General features: G+C 38.9%; 2 protein-coding genes across 2 annotated transcripts in view; one reads left to right on the forward strand and one right to left on the reverse strand.

The window, feature by feature from the left end:
* LOC141434102 (uncharacterized) overlaps window positions 1-17670 on the forward strand; it is a 71319-nt gene extending 53649 nt beyond the window's left edge. Inside the window, 2 exon segments of the mRNA XM_074096382.1 lie at window positions 14823-14965; window positions 15269-17670. Coding sequence (XP_073952483.1) covers window positions 14823-14965; window positions 15269-16666 — 1541 coding nt within the window. The 3' untranslated portion in view covers window positions 16667-17670.
* A 2266-nt stretch (window positions 17671-19936) lies between these two features.
* Pfdn5 (prefoldin 5) lies at window positions 19937-21394 on the reverse strand. The gene is made up of 3 exons (XM_074096384.1): window positions 21226-21394; window positions 20911-21120; window positions 19937-20832 (listed from the first exon to the last, which is right to left on the reverse strand). The coding sequence occupies exons 1-3, from the start codon at window positions 21325-21327 to the stop codon at window positions 20659-20661; spliced, it is 486 nt and encodes a 161-aa protein (XP_073952485.1). The 5' UTR covers window positions 21328-21394; the 3' UTR covers window positions 19937-20658.
* Window positions 21395-21652: the final 258 nt, after the last annotated feature.

Here is a 21652-nt window from a genome sequence, read left to right on the forward strand (position 1 = left end):
TCTAAAAAAATGGTTTTTGAATTTTTTATTATACCATTTTGTCGGCATAGTTTACATATATATTCGTGCAAAATTACAGCTTTCTAGCACTGATAGTCCCTGAGCAAAGCCGCGGACGGACAGACAGATAGACATGGCGAAACTATAAGGGTTCCGTTTTTGCCATTTTGGCTACGGAACCCTAAAAATGTTATATAACACCACATAGCAATTGCACTTGCTATTTGTTGTATAACGTTTTATAACTTATATAACGTTATAACAATGTATAAAATTTGTTATAAAATGTTATACTTAACAACCAATGTTAATTTTTTATCAAATGTTATACAACAAATGTTTTGTAACGTTATAGAACATCTATAACAGCCAATGTGGGAGCACCATTACTACTAAGTAGGTGCAATACAATACAATACAATGACTCTACTGTACACCAGAAATAGTAAGCGATACAGAAACAAAGTAGGTACTATTTTATCTTACTTGTCATTTTAATTTTTTAATATTAAATACTCCAATGATTTAATTTCATAAAAACAGAACCGAATGTTTTCAAATATCAGTAAAACAAACAAGATCCAAATGTCACGATACAGGACATATTGAACAAATAAATAGCTATTGCCACGCTGCGCACACGTCGATCAACACATCCGACGTCAGACGCGTCAGTCGGCCCACGGAGCGACACGACACGCTGATAGCAACGGCGAAGCTTGATACACATGTCGTATGACAGGTGACGACAAAAATGGATACAATTGCCAGAATTGTATTAATAATAAAGAGCATTTTTATAAAGCTGTTTTTTGCTGCGCTTATTCTTGGATGGAATAGCTACAGTTAACAGCACAACTGAATCAACGTCTGCGTGGAATTCAAAACAGACTATTTTTTTGCCAAGGCACCTGATAAGAGAGATCGCTCATCCGCTTCTTTACTGATGACTGTACTAAACTTACTGCGACATTTTATGTTCATTTTTTGGCTTTCTTTTTTAAAAAGTTAGTTTAGGGTTTATGTTTGTAGCCTATACAACGTGAATCAAAGTATAAGTAGCTACGTTAAAATATTATGTAAAATTCCAAAAGGTAGGCATTTTTTTCATGATTTTCGGATTTTACTTTGGGACGCAATCTGTGTCGATACTCTTTAGATCTCTAGGCAACGACAAACAAACCTGGCGTAGCGGCAAAAAAGGGCTAAAACGGCCGATAGCATAGTGCATAGTGTACAGTGGCGTAGCTACTAGCTACCAAGGGGCTAGGCGGGGCAGTGCCCCGGGGCCCTCAAGCTCAGGGGGCCCTCGAAATTCTGCTTTATAGCTGATGATAAAGTTGCTTAGCATTTTTAATGTATTTGTATATATGTATAATGATTTTACTTCAAAAAACCTTACCAGTTTTGATAGCAGTGGGCCCCATTTTTTTATTTGCCCCAGGGCCCTAGGTTACCTAGCTACGCCACTGATAGTGTAGTACCTAATTAGACAACATGGTCTGTATCTTATAGCTGTCGGTGTTGAGGACCTGGATCCAGAAGTCCCGGCATAACAAACAAACTTACTAAAGCGCCTGGTTGACACAACAACTGGTAACCGAAGGGCTAGCAGCTACTCTTGCAATGAATTAGTCAGCGTTATTGAAAAAGGGAACGCTGCCAACCTTTTAGGCTACATACCACTGGGCCTTCAGATTTTTGTTTTATTATACGATAGTTGTAAGCTTCAGAATTTTCGTTGTATCTATGTTTAATTTTTCTCTATAAAGTCATGCTACCCAAATTATTTATATAAGAGAAAAACATGTTTATTTGTATTGTAATACAATATAACATGTACCCGTGTCCGCCGTCCGCCCACGATAGTCCGCTCTCACCCATCAATCGACGCCTCGCCGAATTTAGAACACAGAAAATACGTTTCTTATAATAAACAAGTCGGATATTGCTGTAACCCGTTGCTTTAGAATATTATACTCATAAAAGTTACGTGACAAGTGTCACATAAATTATGCACGAGTTATGGCTGTCAATCAAAAAAATTGTCTCGTCGATATTCAACTACTAAAGTTTGTTGTAAGTAGAGTACGATAAACAATAGAAACTAAATAAAGAATATTCCATACTTACCTACATACAAGATACACGCGAAATAAGAGCGTTAGGTACTTTCTTAGTAACTGTCACATTATTTTCTTATTAGTTATTTATGTGGCTGGTGCATAATGAGAGGCATTAAAGTAGGAGTGTAATAAGATCACACGAGTGTTTTAATGCCTAATTATGTATAGCCGCATACATAACTTTATCTACATGAATATCATAAGTTTTCTATAATATGTTCAGATATGGCCTGTATTTTGACTTTGACTTTGACTTTGACTTGACTTTGCCTTTGACTTTGACTGAATAATAATTATTATCTACATGCATGTCATAATAAGTTTTCTACAATATGTACAGATATGCATTGTTAAAAAAAGTATTTACCATTAAGATGCACTGTACTTTAATGTGAACATTAAGATGCACCCGCAGATACCAGGTTTCTTAATAAAGGCCATTTAATAGTCGTTTCTGAACATATAATAGGGAAGTTATGATATGCATGTAGATAAAATACTTACCTACTCGTAATTCCAGTTTTTTTCTCATCCGATTTCTTCTTTATGTGCAACTGAAATGTACGATACAAAGACGACAAAAATATCTGTAGACCTTTATAATATTACTATCAAACGAATTACATTTGACGCGATGGCTGCATAGACGTTTATAGTTATAATTAACCGTAAATTTCATATTACATTTAAGATTAGTTTTCCTGATGATTAATCTTGATTTTATTAATTTTTAACTGACAAAGTTTCACATTGAATAAATTAGATGAGAACGTCTTGATTGGCTTGCCATTTCCTCATTTGTCCCTCATCCCTTTCCACCGGGTCAGTTAGACAGGGAAATAAAACTATTGACAGTCACAGCCTCCTCTACCTATGGGTAAGCGGCTAATTACAGGTGCAAAAACCTAGCAGACTTAACCGCGGCTATTTGCCGACTATTATTAATCTAAAGACAAATGAAGTGAAAATAGATGAAACGTTGCATACCGACTCTTGTATAGACTTCCGTTCCGTTGTCCGCAGACAGTAGTCGGATTGTTTCTTTTAATCTCGCGCTGTAGAGCCGCCTAATGACTGCGCCGGCGCATAACGGTGCGCTCATTCATCAGAACTGTCAACGACATCTATTGACAGTTTGAGTTCTAGCGCCGTTTACGGGGAACACGGTTGTCGCTACGCTGCCTACTATAGGTACATACGTGGAATGATTGGCTATTTTTAAAAATAGGAAGTGGAATAAGTTTAAAGATTTTCATTTGTTTCGCTCTTAATAGACATCATAAATATTTTCAAATATCAATGTTTTCAGCTAGACATACTACGATGCAGAAAAATCTAGGAACTAAGAAATCTTGTTAAAAGCGTAGGAACTCGTACCAACCGTTGTACGTCTAATTTTAACTCCTACTAATGGACTTCGTAGCTGTAGTGATCTGCTTACTTTAACAAAAAAAAAACACCACCCTTAACACCACTTCAACCGTCCGACTTTTGATGATGAACTTACAAAGTGAGACATTTTTTGTAGATACTAATTTCCTGATTTTTGAAAATAATTGTTAACTTACTTTTATCTCTCACCATCGCTTCAGTCCACGGTCGGTCATCCCAACCGCCCGTTACTTATTTACACATTATTTTATTAAGCCGATACTGAAAACAGCTAATGATCGCCTTGCATGCCATTGATAAGAAATAACAAGCACTGTAAGAAAACTCCAAGAATAAATAAATTCAGGCTAACTAGACGCGCCCTGACGGTAGCCGCTCAGAAAAAATATCCTTTATGTGGTCCGGGGCAACAAACTACAATAGTTAGTGATAAGAATGTTAAAGAAAAATAAACCATTAAAATATCATCAGTCATCGCACGACCCCCGCGGTGGGCAGGTCAGCGGCTAAGAAAAAACCATACAATTCGGAGCCGAATTCAAATGGAGAATGATTCATTTATGAAAATGAAATGACAGATTGAATGAATGTGGAAGACGGTACAAAGGAGATGCGGCTACTGGCCATTGCTTTGGGGCTTTGTGCCACGTGCTCCCACGCGGCTGGGCCTTGCGTGCGGAGGCCACGCACGAGCGTATAAACACTGGCGATTGCTAAACCCTTTTAAGGTAGTTGTCCCAACGCTGATAAGCTAGAAACGAGTAGAGCTAGAAACTAGAAACCCCACCATACTCGTAGTTCTCGCCGGCACTGAGAACAGTCAGCACAGCAATCACCTACATATTAAAAAACCGGCCAAGTGCATGTCGGACACACCCAAAATAGGGTTCCGTAGCCAATACGAAAAAATTAAGTAATATTTTTCTAAGCATTTCGTATTTTATACGGAATCTTCCAAGTTTAGGCATATTTTATACCTTAGGCTGCTATTTACTCTTAAAGCAAACTTAGCCATTATAGCCATTATAGTGTTAATTAGTTACTATTTTTTAATTAGTTACTAGTTATTAGTTACCATACTGAATTTTTTCAAATTTTTCCACCCACCCGTTTATATTTTAGAGGAAGAGGGGGACAAGGAGGAGGGGATAGGGTTGGATGAGAAAAAAAAATCACCCCCACTTTAAGTGTATCACCCTAAAAAAAATTTTTTTTGAATTTTTTATGGTACCATTTTGTCGACATAGTTTACATATATATCCGTGCAAAATTACAGCTTTCTAGCATTGATTGTCCTTGAGCAAAGCCGCGGACGGACAGACAGACAGACAGACATGGCGAAACTATAAGGGTTCCGTTTTTGCCATTTTGGCTCCGGAACCCTAAAAAGGGATCCACTTCTTATGTACGTTTCTTTAGCGAAAACAAAGTTAAATATCTCAAAAATGGCTAAACCGATTTTGATGAAATATGTCTAAGAACCATCGCTAGAAAACCTGATTTCAAAAAACCGCATTCAAATCGGTCCATCCGTTTAAGAGCTGCGGTGCCACACAGTACACACAGACACACATAGCGGTCAAACTTATAACACCCCTCTTTTTGCGTCGGGGGTTAATAAACCGATAGCTGTATGTTTTATCGTTGGAGGTGGAAGAAGTTAGATCTCAAAGTGACTCTGGCAGAGTTGGTCACTGTTGATGTGGGGATCGAGAATCCCTGCAGGGTTGAGAATGTTTTTATGCTTTTTTAATACACTAAACTATTTTTAAATATCTGAAAATACTCTATGTCAGTCAACCAATTTGATTCCTAGGCCACCATGGAACACTGTCATAGTAAATAATATTATATTTTGTCTATAACAATATTTATCGAATGACGTAAAATTTCATTACGACACGGTTCTGTGATGGCCTATATATGAATCAAATTAGTTGACTGTAGGTAAGTACATTGAAACTTTGATTATACTTTCAATTTAGGTCATTAATAATGATTATAGAATATAGTCTAATACTACGTAGTATCTATTGTAAATAATTAATATTCCTAGAATATGAGTCTAATCAATGTAGTATCTATTGTAATGATAATGATATCTATTGTAAATAATGTAAGATAGGAATTCCATGACCAATGAATGAGACCACATAATGTGAAGGTACGAGAAGGGTCATATTGTAATGCCTTATCGTTATAAACTTTCGAATCCCCGAAAGCGATCCAGCAGGAACACAGTTCTTTAAACAAATTAAAACAATCATAAATCTAAACAAATCGTTTTAAACTCCTAATACCCGAAAGTGCGTCAGTCTCGAATATTGTGACCTTATCTCGTAAAAATGGCAATTACTCGCTACCCTTCCAGCCCAAATACTAGGAAAGAAGGAGCGCAATGAAATTAAAAATATGTCTTAAGGGCAATTAGCCTTAACTTTAACTTTTACACCAAGTGCCCTATCTCGCCCCTCGCTCTTTTCAATTGCGGGGTCCGCTTCTGGTTGAAGTAGATTTTATTAACAGGAGTTCTGACTTTTGAGAGTTCACTTACCCGCTTGAGTAATACGGCAATAAGAACGAATTGCAACTTAACTGAGCTGAATGCCACGAATGCTACTAATTGTTTTTTTGTATCCAACCCACACTTGCACTTATAAGAGTTATAAGTTTATAAATACTTCGATCGTGATTGATTGAAAAAGAGATAGAGCCGTTAATAGAAATGTAGTTTACGTAATGAGGGCTATCGTTTTTTGTCTCACTAGATGGCGTACTGTAGCGAGAGGTTTTTAAGTATGGCTTTCAAAGTCTGTTATTACGGGCGTGAAAACAAAGTTTTGATTAAAATAATATTTAATACACCTTAAAACCGTACCATAATAATATCGAGCATGCCACAGTGTTGCATAGTCCCCGTTTTATTCGGAAAAAAACTGTCTCAAAACACAGACATTCATTGCCCCGGAATGCATATTTGCCATAACTAATTTCAAATATTGCAAAATATTCACAAAATTATTCTAATTATAAATAAACCCGCGTAGCTCACTCAAAAACATGATGACATTTGACATTTCGGAGACCTCACGCTACACTAGCGCCCCTAGTGGCGAATTCATACGCGATAGCCCTCATTGTTTGCATGTGAGTGGTTAAACTTAAAAATAATCAAATTTTTGCATACCTTTCTTCAGTGCTTCAGTGAAAGCACATTGCAGAAAGCACACAAAAAAGTCACCAAAATCCCTTCATTTTGGATTAAACTAAATATCAATACAACATTTAAAAAGATCACACAAAAACTTTTTAGGAATTTATCGTGATTGTAGTCTAAAACAATGCCCCAATAAACACAAGAACAAAGGGCCGAGCGATCAACATTGTCGGCCGTAACTAGGTAAAATAAAATTTCCTAAACCCGCTACTTCGGAGCATTGACGAAGTGTTTAACAATAAATTTCCATTTAAAAAGCCACAAGCAAAAGGGGGGGAGGCGAGGGGGCCGCAGCTTCCGCCGCTTTTTTCCTTCATTTCCTCTCGGCCGGTAGGGTGCGCCCCAGTCTAATAGTAGAATTAAAACGTTACTTTGTTTTTTTTAATGCACAGTATGGTTTGGTTAATTATTTACGGAGATATTGGAGAATTTGGGACGTCGCACAGAATATATAGGAACAATACAGAGTACCTACAGATGAGTAGTAAACCACATGCTGATGTTACGTTACGTTTGTATATGGACCTATTCAAGCCACAGAATAAAGACACAACCTATTACCCCAAAAGCGTAAGTTACACACTAACACTTAACAACTATCTGTAGTCAATAAATATTTTGACGACCAGATGGCCTAGTGGTTAGAGAACCTGACTACGAAGCTTGAGGTCCCGGGTTCGATTCCCGTGTCGGGGCAGATATTTGTATGAAAAATAAGAATGTTTGTTCTCGGGTCTTATTTTATTTATTTATTGTACACACACTTACATCTATCATTACAGGCTTGACCTAATGCGACAGAGAAGTTCCAACATAAATATTAAATTCTTGCTTCAATATATAAGTAATTAATTATTCTTTTTATTAATATGTATTGAAGTTTGTATATATATATCTATATAATTATATTTATCCATTGCTTAGTACCCATAACACAAGCTTTGCTAATTTTACTTTAGGACTAGGTCAACTGGTGTGAATTGTCCCGTGATATTTATATTTATTATATTTAAAAAACTACATGAGACACCGACATTTATTTTAAATTAAAAAAACTAACTTCAAATTCTCTACCTACCTACGGTACTGATTTAAACAGAACCTATAAAGACCCATAGTGAGCGGCGCATAAAATATTGGCGGGATAATAATTAAAAGAAGCGATAATGTCCCTCCGCGGTGAAAAACGACTGCGCCATCCTTTTATTTGATAAATAAAATTTATTCCACCGCCACACCGCTTCTTAGGGGATCGGCTTGCAGCTCTTAACTGATCATCCTGAGTTTTCAAACATTATGAATACGAGTACCTACTTAATACCTACTTGTTTACTTACATCTGACAGTGACTGAACAACTTTTCTGAATAATTACTAAAACGCACGGTAGGTATCTTTTTAACCGACTTCAATTGAACTGTTAGTGTTCTCTATTATTTCTTTACAGGCTGTGGGTCTTCAAATTCTTTCGGAATATTACCTAGGAGATTATTGGGATAATTTCTCGCCTTTGACATAGTATACTTTGAACATCGATTAAGTAATATGTGTAATTCGAAAACACCTTGTATATATATTTTGTCGATCTTTGTCGTCCATGAACAAATTTCAATAGGTTTTTTTTGTCAATAGTATCTTATAATAGAAATACGTATACATATACCTATAGGTATATGTACGAGGACATATACCTTCTTCAGTAGTAAACTCGTACACGCAATTTACATATTTTATTAAAATCGGTCCAGCAGCGTTATCCTTTGAAAAATAAAAGAAGTTTGTGCCATGACGACCAGCGCATATGATTAGTCTTAAACGTAGGAGTTGAACAGCAAAAAGAAGAATGTATCTTTCGATCGCATACATCTTGCATTGCCCTGCATAGCCGCATTTGCCCCACATAGCCGCATTTTCCCCGAGAGCCGCGGCCTCCCCTCCCCGCACTTTACTGCGCACTAAATATTCTCCGAGCGACAATTGCGATTATGAAAAGTGCACCGTTATTTATGTCCCACGGCCGTTTATTTTTTGTCGCCCCTTTCAAGGGCAATTAAATACCACCGTCTTTGCATATTCCGCGAGGCGACTTTATTATGGAGCACTAATAAATAGTAAAGGTCGCGTTTTTAAATGCGATGTACAGTGTAACCTTGAAACGTTTGTGTTGTTTAATGACCCTTATTATTTTCGAAGATTAAATTAATAGAAAAATTGCAAATATGCTGGCTTTTTTGATAAATTGTGCATGTTTCAAACATCTGCAGAATGAATAAATATCCCGAATTAAATTTTCCATAGCGAAGTCAAGCGAACACGAATGCCTACAGCTCGATTAGGAAAATAAACTTTTTAATACGGGATTAATGAAATTTTCTCGTTGACGGAATCGAACCGGAGTCCCCTGGGACAGCCTGTCAAACTCGTCCAAACTTGCGCCGCCTGTCTGTCCCCGAACAACTTTTAATAACCTTCTGTATCAACCAAATGGATTTGGAAGCAACAGTAGCAACAGTAACCGTACGCTCGTTACGTAGGTACGTTTCAACTAGTTGGTGGAGTTGGGGCACTATGGCCTACGGGGTTCCAGGAAAACATGGCCTCATGCAACGCTTTCTTACACGTCAGTTTAGTGCAGTTAACTTTAATTCCAAATTTATGCAGAATACAAGTGATTTATTATGCAAAACATAACTGCAAAATAATGAGAGCGTTGCTAGTAGAGTTGCAAGTGATTAGTAAATTTGCTGTGGATTTATAGCTCTAACTGAGTAAGAAAAATATATTACCGTTATTGGCCAATTTATGTGAAATCGATTTTTATGTCATTAGTATGCAATAAAAAAAATATTTTTGAAGAAAACTACATTGATTAGATCTTACCTAAAAGTTGCTTTATATTTACAAGATCACTTAAATGGCTACAAATGACGCAGAACCAGTAAGTATCACGCACACAAACATCACGTAGTATTCCGAAATGGGGTAGGCAGAGCACACGAAACGGTACCGCTTCGGAGCCATTTTTAGCAATTTTAGGTTTACCAGTAAGTATACTTTAACAAATATACCGATTCGCTCTCTTCATAGAGGTATTTCAAATCTTCCCTTCAATATCTCCTATATTGCAAGCAAACTCATGTAAATATAGAGAAAATATTCCAATCTTCCGTCTGCGGGAAGCCGGCAAGCCTTCATCGCATCAGATGCTCCCGGGATAGCGCCACGAAATTGAACCGTCTCGCGACTGTCTCCCGTAATCCGCTTATAATTGATGCGACAATGTCAAATGCGCCCGATACAACTAATCGGAAAAATACAACCCGTGATCGATTGAAGACGAGCCGGTCGTTTTGTGACAGCCTGCTATTGTGGAGATGATTCGATTAGGAGAAAGCCCGGATTTCATGTTGGGTTACGCCGTACAAACTGTCACATTTCAAAAAGATTATTTGAAAAAAAAAACAAGATATATTTTCTGAAATAAGATAGGGTGCTTGTGTTTGAATAAATCATCGAGCTGCAGTTTAAAGTTTTGTTTCACTTTTCTCGTAGTTTGATTTGCCCCATCTTTTTATCAGTCTAATAATCACGGTTTCGATTCCCTGCATATCGAGATCGACCGTAGGAATTTACTTACCTGGAATAGGTTATTGGAGACTTAGGGGCTGTTTCACCATCCATTGATTAGCGTTAACCGACGGTGAAATGTGATGCCGTCTCCGTTTATTCGAACAAAACATAAAGAGACGGCATCACAACTAACCGCCAGTTAACACTAATCAATGGATGGTGAAACAGCCCCTTACTCTCTATCTGAACATAAACACTTTTCGCAGTTCAAGACGGGTAACTCAGCCATGATGATAAGCACTTTAAAGCCAAGGAATCACATAATATCGGTCGTGGAGCCTAAACGACATTACGCACGACACGAAATTGAGGAAAAATTTACTTTTCGCCCGTTTGAAATATTGAATTTTTACATTTATGCCTTTCACACCTCATAACGTAATATTTCTCGGCAAACTCCCTCCCTTCGGTAACTTTTCTGTTGCAACAGCAACATTCAAAATAAATGTTTGGTGCTTTGTCAAGGCGGGGCCGTGTGTGGCGGCTGTGCAGCACGAGCTCGGTGAAGGTTACCTATTTTAAATTTATCTTATACACCGTGTTTGTCTTGATCTCCGTTAATTTCGGCAGACGGCTCAGTTCATTGATAGATACTACTTGACAATTTTGTAAGGTCAAACAAAAAAAAATGTTTTTTCAATCGTACAATAACTTTCACAGTCATTGTAAAGGTCAAATCAAATTATAAAATTTACAAACTTGATGAGTGTCATGATTTGAGAGAGAAATCATAAAAAAAACTCTACTTTCTTTTGCTAAACATGTGTTAGTTAAAATGCTTTAGTTACGGACATTAAAAAACGTCATAAATTAAGAACCTCACGCTGTTTTATTGCGCATAATTAACTATCTTAATAATTTGATTATCTTTTAAACAGTACAGTTAGGCCACCACTGTCTTGGTAAAAATAACTTCATTTGACCTGTTAAATGTTATCTTAAAGTTAACGGAAATCAATACAACACGGTGTATAACAGTAGCTGCTGTGTAGGATTAACTTCTTCTAATATGTAAAGGCAAGCTCGATACAAATGTGGCCGCGACATTTAGTGCGAGGGGCTTCGATCGGCCTAATGGGGCCCACCGCCAACTGCCCACCGCACTAATTAATCCTTTACCGGCTCTTGATTAATTATTTAAACTTGCCCTCGTATCCTTTGCTGATAGTTTGCAATTAATTGAAACGATAGACCTCTTTATTATTGTACGGGGACTACCTCGATTTGTCTTCGAAGGTGGCTTTAAAAAACAACCTTCCATATGTATTGTGCAATTTTTCTCACTATCTTTTGAATACTAGCTGTTGCCTGCGACTCCGTCCGCATAGAATTCGTTAATTGCTAACCCGCGGGGACTGCAATTTTACGGGATAAAAATTATCCTATGTAACGTGTACTATTTTAAATAGTGCACAATTAGTATAAAACTTGTTCAATGCCTTATCAAATGAGATAGAGAGTGGCTGACCGACCCTAAACATTTCAATAAAACCCGCCCGGTGATAGCACGGACTCTTGACTTAAGTGATGTAGTGACCCTTAATCGCAGTAAATCTTGTACCCAAGGGGGAACAAGCCCATAACACGTCATTTATTACCTGCACCGCTACACGGACATTTAAATAAATTTAACACTGTTCCACATTTAATTTAGGTTAACCAAAGTACTCGTATTGTTTGTTTCGAGCTACGTTGTTTAAACAAATTAAGAATTTGTGAATAGGTATATAACGTATTCTAAGCCGCTGCACTCTTGACAGTGGCTGTCATTTGAGGAGTGCGAAGCTTCAGGATGACTTTCTTAAGAAAATAGTGCCGTGGTTTTCCTTTGCCTTCCACGCTACAGAGGGGCTACTACGAAATTCGAAAATCGAAGTTTGTGTCGTGACGTCCCGCTGGCACTTATTCATTCAATACGAGAGTGAGAGGAACGTTACAATGCGAACTTCGATTTTCGAATATCGTAGTAGCCCCTCAGTATTGGAGTGCGGAGTTCGTACCTAATTGACATTAGAGAGCGCTACTCTCACGTCATATTTGGTCACATAGTCACCTTTTAAGCACATCACATCGTTCATGTGCCATCAGAGACGTGCTCATCCTATTCTAAAACCGGACACGGCACGGTACCACAAAATAAATAAATACCTTAGGTAAATAAATAAATATAATAAATATCATGGGACACTTGACTTGACACCAATTGACCTAGTCCCAAGGTAAGCAAAGCTTGTGTTATGGGTACTAGGCAACGGATAAACATACTTAAATTGGATACATACACGCTTAAATACATATTAATGTATATATGTATGTAAACACTTTATTGTACATAAAACAAAAAAATACAACAAAACAAAAAGAGTTCTAAGCCGAACTTATCCCTAAAAGGGATCTTTTCAAGCTAAACTAAATATTAAATACCCAAGACTCGAGAACAAACATTGGTTCGTATTTTTCATATAGATATCTGCTCCGGCCGGGGATCGAACCCGGGACCTCAAGCTTCGTAGGCAGGTTCTCTAACCACTTGGCTATCCGGTTGTTGAAAACCGCGCAAGTTATGCTATCTTTGTGATATCATGTCTGAACTGTCTCTACAATAGCTCTACAAGTAGGTAAATATTAGCAACGCGCCGACTTATTTTAGTCGTATACCTAGTGCCATCCACGAAGACGCGTGATTCTGTCAAAATTAGACATTAATGACATTGTAATAAGAACCACGGCACGCGTCTTCGTGAATGACTCTACCAATAGATAGGTAGGTACCTACTGTAATAAATAATAGCGGTAACTTTCGTGATAGGTGCCACAACTCAACAAATTTCGCAAAACTAGACCGCAAAGACACATTATGTCTATTTGCTACGCTTTATGGCATGTCAAACGACACAAAATTCAAATGTCGTAGTCATAACGTGCGTGAAGCCAGCGGGGCTCCATGATTCAAACATCGAAGTTGCCCAAGTGGTCAGTGGCGCGGAAGTGGATCGCGATAATGTGAACATTATACGAGCCTCTCTCGCCCCGCATAATCGTGCCTATTACAACCGGCAAAAACTTACCGCCAACTTGCATCTTTTGCACATTCATCCTCCGCACTCGTGCACGAAAGTCGAATTTGTTATAGGGCTTGCTGTCGTAACGTATATATCAACGTTGGAACCATTAATTGCACAACCATGTGTGAATTATACAAAATATTCTGGATGTAAAATATATGCGTAGAGTACTTATAATGTGTCTGCTCTACCAGTTTTGAGAAGGTTAATACATCAACCTAAAATCGAGTACGAAAAGTGCATACTTAACATGTTTTTTTTTATTATTAACTAAATAGCAAAAGTTATATAGCTTTTATCTTTTGGTCCGCTCCACAGAGTAATGAAGTTATTATTATTGCTACTTTGAAACGAGGCTTCCCATAGCTATCTACGCTACATAATCTCATATTCATATATCAAATTACTTGAACACTTGGGCACTTCTGTACTCGGGCTGACCAGGGGCTATCGAGTTTCAGCCCCAGTAAACTTATAATTTAGTTATGCTGTTCAAATTTATACAACTTCACTTCCGACGGAGTTAGAGACGTTTGACATTGGAACAACATAGGTATATAATAGGTAGACTACGGCGTAGCATAAAGAAGTAGAAATAAAGTAAGGGCGTTACTTTCTTTATAAATATCACATTTTGAGGTGCTGGAACATGGCATGGCAACAATTTTGTACGCAACATTTTTGTTCCATCTTTCATTTACGTTCTCTACATTCATTGTTAGTTTAATAAGATTATTTCTTTTGAATAAAGGTTATGTAAAATGTTGTATGGATATGTTCAATTTTGGTTCAATTATACAAACGTTAAACTGGTTGTAGCTACGTCGAATTGTATATGCTGATGCATCCATGCGAAACCGAGGGCAGTGCTCAGTTTGAGTGACAGCTGGCCTCGTCCAATGGCGGCCGCGCGACCTGACGCTTCGTGTCAATCATGCGCCGATGCCAACCCCACCGCGCCAACCGGCAACCCACACAAAACAACCCTTATACCTCCGTAATTAAATACCATGTCGACCGCACGAACGCCACGGCGATTCCTGACGACTCGTCACGCGAACGCGATCGCCCCATTATTCGCCGCCCTTTTGTAATTTGAATTTCGAATTCCAATTCGTATTTTGTGGTAAAATAAAAAACATTGTTTCGACACAATGGCGTCAAGGGCGGTGCTCCAACATGCGATCAAGTTATTACATTAAAGGAAAGCGCACCGCAAACCGCCGCAACCTATTATTGAAAGCTTCCAGGAATAATGTTTATAATGAATACCTACTCGTACCTACAACCTTATACATATTATAATATGTATTTACCGATTCAAAGTTGTTTCACACTAATTATTTTATTATATAGCTAGAGGCATAACTTAATGCATTTCTCCTTGTTACAGAAAATGGTCTGCCCAGAAGACTGCGGACCGCGTACACGAATACGCAATTGCTGGAGTTGGAGAAGGAATTTCACTTCAACAAATACCTGTGCCGACCGAGAAGGATCGAGATCGCTGCTTCTTTAGACCTTACCGAAAGACAGGTAGTCGCTAACTTTAAAAAAACTATGATATTGTATGGGGGTAATGTACCTAAAGAAATACGCTTATACACTAGCAGGTACCATACGTAAACACTGCGTATATGCACTACCTACTTTTATTTCAGAGAATTTGAAGTAAAACATTAAATTGACTCGACAGATACGCTGAATTATCCGATGATAGTTAAATGTGAATTTGCGCTACGTATCTCTGTCGATAACAATCAGATCATGCACTTTGGCAAACATTTTAGGTACGCACTCAGTTACATAGGTACTCAATAATTTTATCTTTTGTTCCAGGTAAAGGTTTGGTTCCAAAACAGGCGCATGAAGCACAAAAGACAAACACTCACCAAAAGTGAAGACGGCGACGATAAAGACTCTACTACGTCCGAAGGCGGCAAGAGTTCCAAAATGGGACTAGATAAATTCATGGACGACGATGGTCCTCTGTCTGGCAAAAAGAGTTGCCAAGGGTGCGAACTCCCGCCGGGCGCGCTTTGCTCTCCAGCTGAGGAGCTGCCTGAATTGGCTTCCCGTACACGCAACAACAATACCCCAAGCGCCACCAACAACAATAGCTTCGCTAGCGACGGCGCCTCCAGTGTAGCCTCCTCCTCCTCCCTCGATAAGTTAGCAGAGGATGACTCGCGAGACGCGCACCCACAGTCTACCGCCCCCGCGCCTCCCAGAAGTCTAGCCAAGAGAATAAAACAGGAATCCAGGAAACGCTCCCCCTCACTAGACGCCACGGCATGCAAAATATCTCCGTCGTCATCCAAAGACGGCCTCGGCTCCGTCGGCTTACCGGACGGCGCCAAATTCTCGTCGGTCAGCCTCACTCCGTCATCGACGCCGGGCACGCCGTCCAGCATGCACCAGAGCCCGCTGAGCCACTATCCGCGCCCATCGCCGCCTAACGCCCCTCCGGGCCCGCCGCACCCGCAAGCCGTGCCCAACGCTATGCCCTCATACGTCATACGTGGCAACGCACCTCCGGGTCAGTTCCTGCCCCATCCAGACTTCCGCATGGATTCAAAGCAATTCGTTGGCAAACTGAGCCAGTACCCGCAAAATAGAAACTACGATAACTATGGGCCAGCAGTGCACGCCGAGCAACACGCGTACGCGCGGAACCAGCAGCACGCACGGCAGGAGGGGGCGGCGGCGGGGCGGCCCGCCAACGGCGTCGCATCGCGGCAAGCGTACCCTCACGAGATGTACCAAAACTACGGGTACCCGGCAGCGTATGGGAAGGATCAAGCGGGGTACGGTCATCCCGGATACGACCAGACACAAGGCTATCCAGGAGAGGCCATGGCTTACGCCAACAGCCACTACGGGTATCATTACCACGAGGGTGCGCAACACGAGCACGCGCACGGGTACTACGGGAGCGATGCACAGAAGAGTGCGCATGGGAACGAGTACGCGAAGAGTGGGTACTACGACGCGAGCGGCGTGTACAGCGCACAGCAGGGCGGCGCGGCGCAGTACGCGGCCGGCGCGGCGGGCGCGGCCGCGGCGGGCGACGCGTACGGCGGCGAGTGCGCCGGCGAGGGCTACGGCTCCTTCCAGCAGTTCTACGAGGCCACGCACGCGGCGCCCGCCGCCGGAGACAACTCCAACTCCTCCTCGGACTTCCACTTCCTCAGCAACCTCGCCAACGACTTCGCGCCCGAGTACTACACCATATGAGACAAGGACCTCGCCGAGCAGGCGAGCGATCTGTTCGTGTAACGCGGCACGCTGCGCGACCGCGGCGTGCCCGCGGCGGGAATTATACTGTACAATAAAAGGCTTATAATTAAGGGTTACGGAGTCTACACGACCGTGTATATTCGCCTAAGGCATTCTATTTAAGTTGTACCTACTATAGCTAAAGTTAATGTAATAAAGTGTAAATAACTAGCGAACTATCTAGATTAGGGACTTTCAATACCTTGTAATACATATTTTTAATGAATAATGATTAAATAATTTAGGTGCTGATATCAGTCGATATTCGGAATAAAATAATCTCGGTAGATGACTTCAACAACACGAATGGCCCTAAATGAGGTCAAGTATACAGCTGGCGCTCTAACTCTTTACGCTAACTAATAATATTTATGGTAAATAAATACATTATTAAATTATTTGTAATGTATTAATACGCTAGGAATTACGTTTACTAATGGAACATTGCATTGATGTGCCAGACCCGCGGAAGGCGCGCGTCGCGCCGGCTTCACAGATACTGCATAACGTATATTGTTCGTAAATGAAGCTGAGGGCCTACCCCGATGTTCGAAAATCGAAGTTCGTAGGTATCGCACCGTCTCTCTCGCTCTCGTATTAAATAGTGTAAGTATCAGAGGGACCGAACGACACGAACTTCGATTTTCGAATTTCGTAGTAGCCCTGCTGATATCAATGTAAATTTCTTATTACGAAGTAATTAAAATGTATCTTGTATCCAACACCTTTACACGTGTTCATAGTAAGAAACGTTGAATTAAAATTTGATTTTACTACACTATTAATAGAAAATTGTTTACAAACTTAAGGAATAGTCGTTGCCTTATTTAGGTAATATTGTTTTGTGGGTATAAGACGTTGTAGATACGGATAAGATAGTTTACAGTAAGTCATTATATTGTAGATATCAGCGGTATCATTTTGGCCTATTAAAAAAATAAATCATTTGGTGTCACAACGTTTATAGTCTCCCTTATTTACTCTCTCCTCTTCCTTGTACCGATCCCGAACATGGCCTTGTCGGAAATCGAGACGAGATCAAAGTAGAGCAAATTTTCTTAAAGCGTGGTCCACGGACTCCTTAGGGGTCCTGCCTGCACGTAACATATTTATTACTTAGGAAATTTCCAAAAATATTTTTGACAGGGGTCCGTGGAATTGTTTAAATTGTGAAAGTGGTCCGTGAATACAAAAAGTTTAAGAAACCCTAAGGTAGAGGTTTATTTTGTTTATCGGTGTACCTACTTTGCTAATGATGAGTTAATTATTTTCCAGTCCATATTGGTTCAGATAAAATCGCTTTCCTATTTACCCAAAAATTTCTTCTACTAATTTCCAATGTGTACAGTAACCTGCATTAGCATCTGTCACAGCGGAGCGTGAAAAAAGATCTGACACGTCCTTCCGGCCCTAGAAATAGAGTCGTATCAGATATTTATACACGCTTGTTGTGTCAGATATTGGTGCTGGTGACTGTACGGTACGTAGGCGCTAATACTAATCAACCTTTGTTGATTGATTTATATGCACCTATAACGTAGCATACAGTATTAGGTAGTTACTGCCAAAAAAAACCTACCCTACTAGTGTAAACTTTCTAATAGTAGGTAAATTAGTAAGACAGTAGAGACACATAGTCTTCACCTCATCCTAATCCATACTAATATTATAAAGCGAAAGTGTGTGTTTGTATGTTTGTGTATTTGTATGTATGTTCGTCTTTCACGTCGAAACAGAGCAACGGATCGACGTGATTTTTGGCATAGAGATAGTTTATGGGCCAGACGGCCGGACGGAAAATGCACAGTTCCCGAGGGAACGAACAGCGCGCGATAACCGAATTCCACGCGGGCGAAGCCGCGGGCAAAGGCTAGTAATATTATAAATGCAAAAGTTTGTGAGTACCTACACTAGTTACACTGTGTGAAAACGCCTCTACTGTCGAGTCAAGGATATTATTGCGTGTCGATACAATTTTAACCCTTTGACCGCCACGGTCGGTAAAACACGGCAGCTGAAAAAAGTGCCATAGTGGCCATGTCGGCATTTCGTGGCGCATATGGAACGATTTTCAGTTTTTGTGTGGTGGTTAAAAGTTAACTAGGTGACTACGGCAAGATACGGCAGGAGACTGATTACATAATTCTCTGTAGCTTAAAGGATATTATTATATAGGTAGTCATTCACGATGACGCGTGCCGTCTGCCGTGGTTGTTATTACAATGTCATTAATGTCTAATTTCGACAAAATCACGCGTCTTCGTGGATGGCACTAGGTATACTGAGCGACAAAAAATCTGGCCCTCAAACGTATGCAGTAATAAATAGCTAGTAATAGGTAATTTTGTATGTAGTGGGCCAAATTTTGTACCACTGAGTATGTAAAATAAACTAATTAATATCATTATTGTTTTAAGAATATGTGACCAATACGTTCTCGGCGAAAAGGGATGTTAAATAGCATAGCGAACAGGTCATTGTATGTACAAATGATATTATTGTAACTAATACTAGTATTTACCACTGCTTTTGTACGCATAAACAACTTAATCCAGCAATTGGATTGAAACTCCGGGATTTTATTTATGGTCTTCATTGATGCTGCGCTAAAAACTTTTTTTGACAAATTTCACAACACTAAACCCAGTGGTTAAGATTTGGAGATTTTCTCCAGTAAGAGAATATCTAGATAAAAAGTAGCCTAAGTGTTATTCCAGACGTCCAGCCATCTACATACCAAATTTCATCCAAATCTGTCCATCCCTCTTAGTGTGAAGAAGAAACAAACATTCACATACATACAAACTTTCGCATTTACATATAATATAAGTAGGATAGCGGACGCAGTAGATGTTGCCCTGCCAGAAAAAACACTACATTAAAATTATGAGAAAACCAACAGCAGCGCCATCTAGCGGGTCCAATTTATTTAAATCAGTTCTTTGAAGGGAGAGTACCGTAACGGGATGAACATTAAATGTTTGACAGTTACAAAACCCAAGAACATGAGAAAATGTTTTTTCTTTTGTTTTATTTTTTCATCAATTTTCCTATATTTTTAATACTTATTATTTTATTATCCTATACCTGACAAAGACAAATCCAAAAACACAAAAATCATAAATATTTGTCCTGCTGTTCTCGAGTTATAAATGGTGTAACTAACACAACTTTTTTTATACATATAGATATATAATAATAGGATTACTTAAATAATAAGAGCTACATAAGTAGGTATTGTTTTAATATTGACTTAATAAAGGAACTAAAAAATGTGATACAATTTACTTCTTTCAAATAAATCATCCATACTAATATCATTTCAGTTAAAAACCAAAAAATATAAACTTGCACAAAACAATTTAAAAAAAGCCAGTTAATTTGAAGTGTTTACCATTATAACTACAAAAAAATAATACTTGATACATTGCATGTTGTATCTTACAAATATTTTAAATGCATTTCACTCACAATCAATAGCATTTTTAAAAATGCAATGTAATCTTAGATACAATTAGCTTGGGTTTGTTTGCGAGTTGCTAGTGCAACCCGGTTGCACTAGCAACTCTGTAAAACTTTTCAGTATTTTTGTAGCATAAATGGTCTTGCAGCTAGTGTACAGTATTATGTTTGAATCAAGCATTTGCCCCAATCCAAGGAGTGTGCTGACAAAATAAAAAAAGACAATTGTTACAATACAAAACAAATAATTTGGTTTAAGAATGTCAATAAAGGACAAAAGATTTAATCCATCATTTTCCTGCCAAAGCTGGTGCAAAAACTTGTGAATACAAGAAGTAACCAGTAAATTAATAACAAATATCACATTGTCCTACAAATTGTGACATTTGAAGAAAATTGTCTTTAGTTTCTGATTTAATACAGTATTAATATAGTAAGTATTTAAATATGTTATCAAGCAAGCATGTTATTTGAGTCATAGTCCAGTGTTATGAGGTGGAAGCCTTCTGTGCCTGGGCCTGCGCCTGCATTTTCATTTCCATCATCATACAGATTGCTTCACGGACTTTTGACTTTTCAATACCCATTATTTGAATTTTCTCCATTTGCTCTGTGACAAATTGGGTTTTTCTTTTAAAATAGTCCTTTGCACCTTCTATGTCCTAAAAATATATATAAAAAAATAACTCACAGTCTAATGTATTAAAAGAATAAGAAGTGGTTGGTTGAACTATCCTTACCTTTTGCGCATAATATCCTGTACCTATATCTATAACTACATGTTCAGTATCTGCTATAGTGCCAGGGACATACATAGACCCTGTCAGTGGCACCAAAATGCTCTTGCCTTTGGATTTAGGAGTGATCTTGTCCACGCTCTCTCCAGACTCAACGAATTTGCCTTGCGCCATCTTTAGAGTTTGCAATGAATCTTGGAAAACATTCAGCTCCTGAAATACATACATAGATGTAATGACTCAATGTGCAAAGTTTATAGTATTTCCAAATAATACTAAAGTTAGACCAGCTCAATAAATGTAGTAAAATTAACTCACCTGATCTAATTGTTGTTTCAGTTGAGCCAACTGCGGTAAACTTAACTTAGATAAGTCAATTTGATGCATGCCCGGCGCTGGAGCAGTAGATACCGACGCCATGGTGTTTAAATATGATTTTCTCGGTAAAATTTGTATAATGTGATTATTGCTTTCAAATGGTATTTCGATAATCAAAAATAGCTAACCTCACCTCAAAGAAAAGCCGTGCAATGTGAAGTGACAGTACAGTTAAGTTGACGACTTTGACAGAATACAGAGAGCAGGCGTCGTTTGAGATTTCAAATAAAACGCCACAACGCTTCGTTCTGCCGTAATGTTGGCGAAAGTGGATTTACAAAGTTTAAAGTCGATTATACATAGTAAACATAGTTAGTATTGGCTGTTGGCTGGGTGCGAAGTACTAGGTGGGGGTCATAGGTACTTA

This window comes from Choristoneura fumiferana, chromosome 13 (assembly GCF_025370935.1).
Source record: "Choristoneura fumiferana chromosome 13, NRCan_CFum_1, whole genome shotgun sequence".
In the NCBI taxonomy this organism is placed as follows: Eukaryota; Metazoa; Arthropoda; class Insecta; order Lepidoptera; family Tortricidae; genus Choristoneura; species Choristoneura fumiferana.